Source organism: Phaethon aethereus (assembly GCF_964289735.1).
Source record: "Phaethon aethereus genome assembly, chromosome: 2".
NCBI lineage: Eukaryota > Metazoa > Chordata > Aves > Phaethontiformes > Phaethontidae > Phaethon > Phaethon aethereus.
Genome location: NC_138582.1, coordinates 121,984,649 through 121,997,647, shown reverse-complemented (window position 1 = coordinate 121,997,647; position 12,999 = coordinate 121,984,649). Strand labels below are relative to the sequence as shown.

The following is a 12,999-nucleotide window of genomic DNA, read 5'->3' as shown; positions in this document are numbered from 1 at the left end:
TGCTTAAATTAAATGCCTGACATTATCATATCATATCAAATATGTTGAATTAGTGTTGACCACTCAGGAACCGGGAAATTCAGAGAGTATAGTTTGTTTTTGCATCTTTAACCTCCACTTTGCCCATCCTATGCTTTTTATTATAAACAGTTAATTAGAATGCTAAAAAGAATTTGCTAATATAATCAATAGACATCAAGAAATGCATAATTTCTGAAGGAATTGTTGCTTGTCATCCTTTGTCTACTTACTAAGATAAGTTACGCATTGATTTCAAGGCATATTGTCTTCACACCATTCAATGCCTATTATTTTTCACTTTCTTTCCCAAAAGAGACTTTTTTTCAGTTGCTAATATCTCAGTGTTACTAGCCTAGATATGTCAGTTGTTTTCATTAAATCTTAACGATGTCCAAGCATCCTCTTTTCAACTTGAATTTTTACAGTAGGCTGCTGCAGGGGCAGGGTGGGGGGAAATGGAGTTTATCAACTTCTGATGGAAGAAGCAAACACCTGTTTCATCTAGCAGTGAATTAGCGTCTCTAATGGGGTGATTTCAAGGAAATACACATAAAGATCTTGGAAATGTTGATATGTACTGAGGGCTATACCATACAGGAAGTTTTACTGAACACTTTATATCTCCCGGCATGACTTTTTTATTTTTTCCAAAGTACATTTACTTTTTTTTAGTTGACAGACAACAGTGATCTTGTTTATTTGGTATAATAAATCACATTTAAAGAGAAACATTACTACTGTTAGTAAACAGTTGTCTCTTTCAGAAGAGAGACAAAATGATTGAGAGGAACGCAAGAATATTTTTGTGTGTGTGCAAATTAGAAGGAATCATTGAAACCCAGGAATATTATGACAAATTCTGTTATGGAGTTTGGAGACTATTTAAATAAGCTAGTAAAATATCAATTTCTTTGCTGCATGTGAAATAACATTAAATAGTAATACTGCCCTGGAATTTAATGTATTTTCTAGCATATGTTAACTTGAAAAATGTATAATATGAACTCTGTTAAGAATCTGTTACCCATTTTTAATGTGAGTGAGATTATTGTGATATTTTGATTTAATCATTTGTGCCGTTGGCTTCATTTCAGGAGGAAAAAAGGGAGCACCCCAGAGAATGCTGGGTTGTTCCCTCGGCTGCTTACACTGTGCTAATGAGGTGTCTTCGGGAAGGGGTAAGGCTCTTTCATAAAGTCCTCAGTAGAATTTTTCCACAGTAATAACCCTTTAGGCATTGTGTGAGGATTGTAGCCTGCAGCACTGCAGTACCTTGTCAACCAAGTATTGCTCTTAAATTTAAATAATCATGATAAGACCATGACCTAAGCAGGAGATTAATGCAAAAATGCAGTGTTGTTCTCTGTATATTCAACATTTATGTATTGCTGTTTGGTTTTTGGAAATGAGATAGTAAATATAAATTACTGTTAACAAATGTAGAATTTATTAATGCTGTGGCTTTTTTTTTTTTTGAGAAATGTTCTGACAGTTTGTACTATCCGCTTGCAATTTGATTTTCATAAATCTTTGAGCAAGACTTGCTTTCTCTTTTGAAGTGGCTGATACACAGTTTTTGAAAGCTGCTTTGTTATCCTACTGCGTTGTTAGTGTTCTTTGAGGCCAAAAAGTAGTGCTTGGTTTTATTCTCATACATGTGCTATGTTCTATTCTTAATTTTTCTTGGCGATGACTTAGCTAGAAGAACGGAAGAAAAACATGCATATAGTTCCAATTTGTAAAATGGAAAAGAATTGAGTAGAGGGTTTACATTTGCTGTTTATATGACACCACTTGACTTTATTTTTGCCCAAGGCAAAGCTCATGTTGGAGGTTGCTGGAGCGGGGAAAGCAAGAGGAATACCTCTTTTTCTTCTCTCTTGTCCTGGTTTCAGCCAGGATAGAGCTGGTTTTCTTCACAGAAGCTAGTGTGAGACTATGTTCTGGATTTGGGATGAGAAACTGTTGATAGCAACAACCCCAAACATCAGCATGTTGAGTAGTCAAGGACAGTCCAGCTTCTCGTGCTGGCCTGCTAAAGGCTGGGGGTGCATAGGAAACTGGGAGGGGGGACAGCCAGGACAGCTGACCCAGGCTAGCCAAAGAGATATTCCCTACCATACAACGTCATGCCCAGTACATAAACTGGAGTTAGCTGGGGGGTGGAAATCACTGCTCGGGGACGGGCTATCGATTTCCGGGTGGTGAGCAATTGCTGTATTGGGCATCATTCATTCTTGTACATTCCTTTGTCAGTATTATTAGTGTTGTTTCTTTCTCTCTTTCTGTCCTATTGAACTGTGTTTATCTCAACCCACGAGTTTTTTCCCAATTCTCTCCCCCGTCCCACTGGGGGAAGGGGAGTGAGTGAGCGGCTGCGTGGTGCTTAGTTGCCAGCTGGGGCTAAACCACAACATGTCTCTTTTTTTTTTTTTTGACATCTTTATTCCCTACAGCTTGTGATTAATAGAAGAAAAGTCTAGATGCATTTTAGCATCTTCAAACCTTGAGGTGATCAAGTACTCCCAACTGTGTGTGTATTGTGGACTATTTCCAGCTCATAATTAGAGAAAGATGTCATTCTAAGGCACATTAGTGAGAAGCTATTTAGTTGGAAATTTAATAATGGAAGACTTGATGTTTTTGAATATTCAGTGTAGAGAAACTAAATCAAGACATCTATCAGACAGTAATTTATTCCTGTAGAATAAAATAACTCCTTAGTCCTGAAACATGACAAATTTTTCTTAATTTATGTTGATTTTTTTTTTCTTGAAAAAATAACACAAAATAGAAATACATTTCTCATGCAGTAGTTTGAATTAAATTTTATTAAATGTAAATTTAAAGTTATGTCTAGACTAACCAAGCACGGCTGTGCTTTTCTACAGTTTCTGTTTGTGAAGATGCTCAAGGTTTGTAATGGAGTTTTAAGTGTTCATGCTTGTTTGTGTGAGTACAGTGCAAATGTGCTAATACAAATTGCTCTGTCTCAGTTGTATCAACCTCAACTTTATAGAAAATCACCATTTGAAGAATCAAAAATATCCATAAATATGTGAAATACTTCATATGGAAAAGGAGAACCTTACCACTCACCATTATTAACTTTTACAATTTCTTTCGCTACTTTTTCCTCCATTCTTGTAGCAATCCTCTTCTTAACCTCCATAACTTTACCATCTTTCTTGGAAAATGATGTTGCAGCAACAGTAAGGGCAACTAGATGGTTAAAATCACATTATTCTTAGGCATCTGTTTGCAAGAAATTTTTTTTAAGGAAAGAATAATCAGTTTTTGTGCCAGATGTTTTAGATGCAGGGGTGAAGGAGGAGTGAACAAAGGTGGAAAAACAGAGAAAGAAATATTTTAAAGTATTCAATTCAATTTATGATGTCACTTTTGCATATTTGTTTCAAAACTTGTAAGAGTAGGACTACTGAAATAGATGCATCCAGGATGATAGTACATCAGTCTCTTCTATCACATTGTTTAGTGAAAAAGTAGATCTTACAATCTTTAGCAGCAAAATTTACACAAAAAAACCTGGTTTAATGAATTTTTATGAAAACATCTGTGCAGTGACATCAAACTGACTTAAAATATAACCACATGTTTTAGAGTTGTTTGTTTTTTTTAAAAAAAATGTTTGAAGATGTAAAACTATAGCTCTACTTTAGGATGGAATGGACCTCTGGAGGTCGTCTAATCTAACATCCTGCTCAAAGCAGGTCTGAATAGATCAGATTGCGCAGGGACATTTGAGTCTTGAATGTCTCTAAGAATGGTGGTCCCACAACCTCTCTGGGCAATGCCTGGACCACCCTCATAGGAATCAAGTTTTTCTTGTATATGATTGAGTTTCCCATGTTGCAACTTGTGGCCATTGCCTCTTTTCCTCTGGCTGTGCATCTATGATAACATTTGTCTCCAACTTCTCTTTATCCGTTGATCAGGTAGTTCTAGACAACAGTAAGATCTTCCCTGACCCTTCTCTTCTCAAGGCTGAACAACTCTGTCAGCCTTTCCTCATATGTCATATGCTCCAGCTCTCTGACCAACCTGATTCCTTTCTATGATGGGGACATGACTGGTGCTGTGGACAAGAGGAGGGCAGTGGGTGCTGTATGACTCCAGGAAGGCCTTTGGCACACTCTCCTGTACTCCCCTTATCACCAAACTGGTAAGATACCGACTGGATGAATGGAAGATAAGGTGGACAGGAAAATTCACTCAAGTGATCAGTGGTGCAAAGTCCAACTGTCAGCCAATAACTAGCAGTGTCCCTTAGAGATCAATACAGTTTAATGTCCAGAGTAACTGTCGTGGTTTAGCCCCAGCCGGCAGCTAAGCACCACGCAGCCGCTCACTCACTCCCCCTCCCACAGTGGGGCAGGGGAGAGAATTAGGAAAAAAACCTCCTGGGGTGAGATAAACACAGTTTAATAGGACAGAAAGAAAGAAGGAAACAACAATGATAATACCAACAAAGGAATGTACAAGAACAAGTGATGCCCAATACAGCAATTGCTCACCACCTGGCGATCGACAGCCCGTCCCCAAGCAGTGATTTCCACCCCCCGGCCAACTCCAGTTTATGTACTGGGCATGACATGGTATGGTAGGGAATATCTCTTTGGCCAGTCTGGGTCAGCTGTCCCGGCTGTGTCCCCTCCCAGCTTCCCGTGCATCCCCAGCCTCCTTGCTGACAAGCCAGCACAAGAAGCTGGACTGTCCTTGACTGCTTAGCAACAACCCAAAACATGAGCACATTATCAACAGTTTCTCATCCCAAATCCAAAACACAGTCTCACACTAGCTTCTGTGAAGAAAACCAGCTCTATCCTGGCTGAAACCAGGACAGTATCCACCCCTTATTCCACACCATTTACGTCATGCCCGGGTCCTACACTTTTCAATACATTCCAATTATTCATTATTACTCTTCCTGTCTTTTAATATATACACACAGATATCACTTCCTTAGTCCATGGGCCATCACTTTAAAATGTCTGTGGAGTTCATTCGGTCCATGACTCTGGGCTTCATCCATCATAGCAGTCTCTCAGGGCAGGGGAAATGGTATGTGGTGTTGGATTGTTATCTGGCACGGTCCATGTCCATGATATGCAGGTCAAAGATGTTGGTCTTGAGGAAATTGTTGGGCGCAAGCTGCTGAAGCCAGTTCTGGTTCCATCACTGCTGCATGTTGCTTGGTTTCAGTGACACTCATTCTTCATCAGTCTGGGTGATTCTTACTGTACTACCATTGATATGGTAGATAGCAACCATAGTAGTAATATCATACTGTATTGTGTAACAATTAACATAATACAATTCAAATCATTGACTATTTTCACCCAAAATCAAGTCTCCTTGAGGTACACATCGGACTTCCCCATCCTTCCGCATTACGCACCAAGTGCACCCAGGTCCCTGGGCAAAGGCAATCCCACGAATGGGTTTGCCTTTGCCTGAGGCAGGAGTAACCCAGACTGTCTTCCCCAGCATATTTCTCACATGCACCACAGGGACTTTATCCCCTTCTACAGTATGTAAAAGTTTTGATGGGGCAGGACCGGCTCTATTAGTAGATCCCCTAGTGTTGACTAACCAGGTGGCTTTTGCTAAATGTTTATCCCAATGTTTGAATGTCCCGTCACCCATTGCTCTCAGTGTAGTCTTCAACAGTCCGTTGTATCGTTCAATTTTTCTGGAAGCTGGTGCACGATAGGGGATGTGATACACCCACTCAAAGCCGTGCTCTTTGGCCGAGGTGTCTATGAGGTTGTTTCGGAAATGAGTCCCATTGTCTGACTCTATTCTTTCGGGGGTGCCATGTCGCCATAAGACTTGCTTTTCAAGGCCCAGGATAGTGTTCCGAGTGGTGGCATGGGGCACAGGGTATGTTTCCAGCCATCCGGTGGTTGCTTCCACCATGGTAAGCACACAGCCCTTGCCTTGGCGAGTTTGTGGAAGTGTGATATAGTCAATCTGCCAGGCCTCCCCATATTTATATTTCAACCATCATCCTTCATACCAGAGGGCCTTTAACCGCTTGGCTTGTTTGATAGCAGCATACGTTTCACATTGATGGATAACCTGTGCAATAGTGTCCATGGTCAGGTCCACCCCTCGATCCCGAGCCCATCTATATGTTGCATCTTACTGGGGAAGATTATGGAGCGGTTGGTCTTGAGAGTGCTCACAGGGCATCTGCAGGACAACGAAGGGATAAGGCCCAGCCAGCATGGGTTCATGAAAGGCAGGTCCTGCTTGACCAACCTGATCTCCTTCTATGACCAGGTGACCCGCCTAGTGGATGAGGGAAAGACTGTGGACGCTGTCTACCTGGACTTTAGTAAAGCCTTTGACAGCTTCTCCCACAGCATTCTCCTGGAGAAACTGGCAGCTTGTGGCTTAGACAGGTTTACTCTTTGCTGGGTGAGGAACTGGCTGGATGGCCGAGCCCAGAGAGTTGTGGTGAATGATGTTAAATCCGGCTGGCGGCCGGTCACAAGCGGTGTTCCCCAGGGCTCGGTTCTGGGGCCGGTCTTGTTCAATATCTTTATTGATGACCTGGATGAGGGAATTGAGTGCTCCCTCAGTAAGTTTGCAGATGACACCAAGCTGGGTGGGAGTGTTGATCTGCTGGAGGGTAGGAGGGCTCTGCAGAGGGATTTGGACAGGCTGGATCGATGGGCAGAGGCCAACTGTATGAGGTTTAATAAGGCCAAGTGCCGAGTCCTGCACTTCGGCCACAACAACCCCATGCAACGCTACAGGCTTGGGGAGGAGTGGCTGGAGAGCTGCCCGGCGGAAAGGGACCTGGGGGTGCTGGTTGACAGCCGGCTGAACATGAGCCGGCAGTGTGCCCAGGTGGCCAAGAAGGCCAACAGCGTCCTGGCCTGTATCAGAAATAGTGTGGCCAGCAGGAGTAGGGAAGTGATTGTACCCCTGTACTCAGCACTGGTGAGGACACAGCTTGAATCCTGTGTTCAGTTTTGGGCCCCTCACTACAAGAAGGATGCTGAGGTGCTTGAGCGTGTCCAAAGAAGGGCAGCGAAGCTGGTGAGGGGTCTGGAGCACAAGTCTTATGAGGAGCGGCTGAGGGAACTGGGATTGTTTAGTCTGGAGAAGAGGAGACTGAGAGAGGAGACCTTATCGCTCTCTACAACTACCTGAAAGGGGGTTGTGGCGACGAGGGTGTTGGTCTCTTCTTCCAAGTAACTAGTGATAGGACAAGAGGAAATGGCCTCAAGTTGCGCCAGGGGAGGTTTAGATTGGATATTAGGAAAAATTTCTTCACTGAGAGAGTGTTCAGGCATTGGAACAGGCTTCCCAGGGAGGTGGTGGAGTCGCCATCTCTGGAAGTGTTCAAAAAACGTGTGGATGTGGCGCTTCAGGACATGGTTTAGGGGACATGGTGGCGCTGGATTAATGGTTGGACTTGATGATCTTGAAGGTCCTTTCCAACCTAGTGATTCTGTGATCTCTTCCGTGATGGCCTGAGGTGTCATGGGCCCACCGAGCTATAAATAATTCACCCTTATGTTGCCAGTCCAGATGCACCTGAGCCACTTCAATCTTAGCAGCCTGATCCACCTGATGGTTGTTTTGATGTTCTTCGGTGGCCCGACTCTTGGGTACGTGAGCATCTACATGGCGTACTTTTATGACTAGATTCTCTAGTCGGGCAGCAATATCTCGCCACAATTCAGCAGCCCAGATGGGCTTGCCTCTGCGTTGACAGTTGCTGTGCTTCCATTGCTGTAGCCACCCCCATAGAGCATTTGCCACCATCCATGAGTCAGTATAAAGATAGAGTATTGGCCATTTTTCTCCTTCAGCAATACCTAAAGCCAGCTGGATGTTTTTCACCTCTGCAAACTGACTTGATTCACCTTGTCCTTCAGCAGCTTCTGCGACTCGTCGTATAGGGCTCCATACAGCAGCTTTCCACCTTTTGACGTTTGCCTACAATACAACAGGACCCATCAGTAAACAGGGCATATTGCCTTTCGTTCTCTGGCAGTTCATTATATGGTGGAGCCTCTTCAGCACGCGCCACTTCCTCTTCTGGTGATATTCCAAAATCTTTGCCTTCTGGCCAGTCCATGATGTGTAGAGGGGACCCTCCCTTTGAACATCCAGCCCAGCACCGACAGTCGGGGTGCTAGGAGGAGCTGTGCTTCAGTACCAACCACTTCTGAGGCAGCTCGAATTCCTTCATATGCTGCCAATATCTCCTTTTCAGTTGGAGTATAGCGGGACTCAGATCCCCTATATCCTCGACTCCAAAACCCTAGAGGTCGACCTCAGGTCTCTCCTGGTGCCTTCTGCCAGAGACTCAAGGTAGGGCCATTCTCCCCGGCTGCTGTGTAGAGCACATTTTTAACATCTTCTCCTGCCCGGACTGGCCCGAGGGCTACGGCATGAACTATCTCCTGTTTGATTTGTTCGAAGGCTTGTCGTTGCTCAGGGCCCCATTTAAAATCATGCTTCTCCTGGGTCACTTGATAAAGAGGGCTTACAATCAGACTGTAATTTGGAATATGCATTCTCCAGAAACCCACAACGCCCAGAAATGCTTGTGTTTCTTTTTTGCTAGTTGGTGGAGACAGAGCTGTTATTTTGTTGATCACATCCGTTGGCATCTGTCGATGTCCATCTTGCCATTTTATTCCTAAAAACTGGATCTCTTGTGCAGGTCCTTTGACCTTGCTTTGTTTTATAGCAAAACCAGCTTTCAAAAGGATTTGAATTATTTTCATGCCTTTCTCGAAAACTTCTTCTGCTGTGTTGCCCCATATGATGATGTCATCCATGTGTTGCAGATGCTCTGGAGCTTCACCTTGTTCCAGTGTAGTTTGTATCAGCCCATGGCAAATGGTAGGGCTGTGTTTCCACCCCTGGGGCAGTCGATTCCAGGTGTATTGGACACCCCTCCAAGTGAAAGCAAACTGTGGCCTGCACTCTGCCACCAAAGGGATTGAGAAAAACGCGTTAGCAATATCAATGGTGGCGTACCACTTGGCTGCCTTTGACTCCAGTTCATATGGAAGTTCTAGCATGTCCGGCATGGCAGCGTTCAGTGGTGGCGTGACTTCATTGAGGCCACGATAGCCTACTGTCAGTCTCCACTCTCCATTAGACTTTCGCACTGGCCATATGGGGCTGTTAAAGGGTGAGCGAGTCTTGCTGATCACTCCTTGGCTCTCCAGCCAACGAATCAGCTCCTGGATGGGGATCAGGGAGTCTCTGTTGGTGCTATATTGCTGCCGGTGCGCTGTTGTGGTAGCGATCAGCACCTGTTGTTCATTGACCCTGAGCAACCCCACCACAGAAGGGTCCTCTGAGAGACCAGGCAAGGTGGACAGCTGTTTAATTTCTTCCGTCTCCAAGGCAGCTATACCAAAAGCCCACTGGTACCCTTTTGGGTCCTTGAAATACCCTCTCCTGAGGTAGTCTATGCCCAGGATGCACGGAGCCTCTGGGCCAGTCACAATGGGGTGCTTCTGCCACTCATTCCCAGTTAGGCTCACTTCAGCCTCCAGTACAGTCAGCTGTTGGGATCCTCCTGTCACTCCAGAAATACAGATGGGTTCTGCCCCTATATGGCTTGATGGCATTAGGGTACATTGTGCACCAGTGTCCACTAAAGCCTTATATTCCTGTGGGTCTGATGTGCCAGGCCATCTAATCCACACAGTCCAATAAACTCGGTTGTCCCTCTCCTGTGCCTGGCTGGAGGCAGGGGCCCTCTAGTCCTGGTCATAGTACTAGTTACTCACTTCTTGTAAATAGGAATCAGAAGTCCCTTCAAGAGGATCAGAGGTGAGATCAGCTCTTCTATTCTTTCTGGGGAACTGCCCACTGGAAAGTGGAGTGACGATTTTTCTGGAGGAACCTGAACCCCCTTTTGTAATTGTTTTTCCTTGCAGCTCGTGTACTCGTGCCTCTAGGGTTGAGGTAGGTTTTCCATCCCACCTCCTCATGTCCTCTCCGTAGTCACGCAATTGAAACCACAGAGTGGCTCGCGGTGTGTATCCTCTATATCCTCTCTCTTGAACAGAAGAGCGCTTACTCCTGATGGCTGAGACACTGGTCTGTACGGGTGGAGGGTAGGGCATATCCTCTTTGAATTGCCAGAACTGCCGGGACAGTTTCTCTACAGCAGAGACGCAGGCCTGTAGGGAGGAAGAGAGACTTTCTTAGTATTGCCGGAGCTGGCTAGCCAATTCATCCACCGTTGGTCTCTCACCGTCTTTCCAGGCCATTACTGTTAATGAGTTGGCATATGATGATGGTGCACTCCGTACAAACTTCCGCCACATAGGTCGCGTGCAATGGACTTCATCTGGATCTTTGGATGATTGTCCATTGTCCAAGTCACCATAAATCACCTCCAGCACAGCTAGCTCTCTCAGGTACTGGATACCTTTCTCCATGGTGGTCCACTTGCCTAGGTGACATAGAACATCTTCCTTGAAGGGATACCTTTCCTGCACACCCAACAGGAGTCGTCTCCAGAGGCTGAGGACTCGTGCACCTTTTCCAATTGCTTTGTCAATGCCCCCTTCTCTAGAAAGGGATCCCAGCTGCTTGGCTTCCCTACCCTCTAATTCCAGGCTACTGGCCCCATTATCCCAGCATCGGAGCAGCCAGATGACAATGTGCTCACCTGGACGACAACTGAAATCCTTTCACATATCTCGCAGTTCACTCAGGGATAGAGATCAGGTAGTTACCGTCTCTTTTATGAGTTCTTCTTCTTCCTCCTCTTCAAGCGATGACTCTCTCTCTTCCCTCTTCCGTACTTGTGATGGCCCTGCTTCAGAGCACTCTGCCTCCTCACTCTCTTCCTCTGGCTCCTTCTTAGAAGAATCTTCCTCATCCCTTACTAAACGAGCTGACTTCCGCTTCCAAGATTTCTTCTTTTGTATAGGGGCAACTGATACCGGGATGGGCTGGTTCTCTGGTTCAGCTGCAACAGTCTGAGTAGCTACAGTGCCTGTTGCAGGGGTTGGAGTAGTCACAGTGGCTGCCACATTGCCATCAGACCCAGAGAGCCTCTCTCCCCTTTGCATAAATAGAGCTCGGTAGGCATGGGCCAGGCCCCAGCACATTGCAATGATTTTTGTCTCCTTGGAGCTGCCAGGCTGACAGCATACTTCTTCCAAATGTTCTGCTAGTTTATCAGGATTCTGCACTTGTTCGGGAGTGAAGTTCCAAAACACCGGAGGTGCCCACAGCCCTAGGCATTTGCCCATGCTGTTCCCCACACCCTGCCATTCATAACTATCCAGCCTTGGGGCAGATCTCTGGGTGATATTCTTAAATTGCTTGCCAACCTTAGACAAAACCGAAACAATGTTCCCCAGAAGTAGCAATAGAGGTAGTTTAACTACCCAAGGGTGTTCAAAATACGGAAAAATCATTGTGATGAAGGAGGAAACGTTATGATAGAGGGTAGCAAAGGTACCATTCTGCATTTCCTCCATAGAAAGCCTTTCAGAGGCAGAAGTATAATTGCTCATCGTCTCCACAAGACTGTAGCCAAAATACAGTAACGGCTTTAGTACAGAGCTCAGATGATACCACATTAAGCTCAAAGTCAGTGCTTTAAAAACAAAACTTGCAGGAGAGTACAGCAGCCCGCAGAAACCAACACTGATCCTTAACATATACAACAAAGACGAGAGCATCATGCAAATCAAATCAACTGATATTGTGACCTGCAACTGTTATTATGTCAAGCCTCAAGCCCCACGTTAGGCACCACAAAGGACTGTCGTGGTTTAGCCCCAGCCGGCAACTAAGCACCACGCAGCCGCTCACTCATTCCCCCTCCCCCAGTGAGGTGGGGGAGAGAATTAGGAAAAAAACCTCATGGGTTGAGATAAACACTGTTTAATAGGACAGAAAGAAAGAAGGAAACAACAATGATAATACCAACAAAGGAATGTACAAGAACAAGCGATGCCCAATACAGCAATTGCTCACCACCTGGCGATCAACAGCCCGTCCCCAAGCAGTGATTTCTGCCCCCCGGCCAACTCCAGTTTATGTACTGGGCATGACGTCGTATGGTAGGGAATATCTCTTTGGCCAGTCTGGGTCAGCTGTCCCGGCTGTGTCCCCTCCCAGCTTCCCGTGCATCCCCAGCCTCCTTGCTGGCAAGCCAGCACAAGAAGATGGATTGTCCTTGACTGCTCAGCAACAACCCAAAACATGAGCACATTATCAACAGTTTCTCATCCCAAATCCAAAACACAATCTCACACTAGCTTCTGTGAAGAAAACCAGCTCTATCCTGGCTGAAACCAGGACAGTAACCAACTGGAGTCTATTTCCAGTTGGATAACGTCAAATTGGTGGGAGGAGCAGCATCAATATACTGGATGTTAGGGCTGCTAGTCAGAAGGACTAGGACAAACTGGAGAAATGGGCTGATGGGAACTTCATGCAGCTCAACAAAAGTGAGAGCAAGGGCTTGCTTCTGGTATGGAATACCCCCCCTGCAACAGAAGGAAGGGACTTGGGGATACCAGTGAAAATTTGGACATGAGCCAGCAGTGTGCCTTTGCAGCCAAGGGCGGCTATGGCAACACGGGCTATATGAGCAAGAGAGTAGCCCGGTAGGTTCAGGGAAGTGATTCTTCCCCTCTGTGTTCAGCACTAATGAGACAATATCTGGAGTAGTGTCTTTAGTTTTGGGCTTCCCAGTACCAGAAAGATCTTGACGTTCAAGAGTGAGTCCAGCAGAGTGCTACCAAGATGATAACGGGAATAAAAATCCCTGATGTTCAGAATCACTTCTTAATTCATTGCCAGATATGTTATGTTAAAAGCATGTGTAATGTATGCTAGTTACATTTATATAGTCTTTTTCACGGAGGGTAAAGCACAAACTATGGTCACATCTAAGGAAAATTAAGATCAGGTGCCTTCCATCTTTTTGTTTGTAAGGGGAAG

At 45.2% G+C, this 12,999-nt stretch overlaps 1 protein-coding gene across 1 annotated transcript in view; it reads left to right on the top strand.

The window, feature by feature from the left end:
- The window catches only part of ULK4 (unc-51 like kinase 4), a gene marked incomplete at its 3' end in the record, with an annotated part of 257,242 nt that overhangs the window by 46,119 nt on the left and 198,124 nt on the right, over positions 1 to 12,999 (top strand). Inside the window, exon 18 of the mRNA XM_081996301.1 lies at positions 1,116 to 1,199. Coding sequence (XP_081852427.1) covers positions 1,116 to 1,199 — 84 coding nt within the window. The remainder of the gene's footprint in view (positions 1 to 1,115; positions 1,200 to 12,999) is intronic.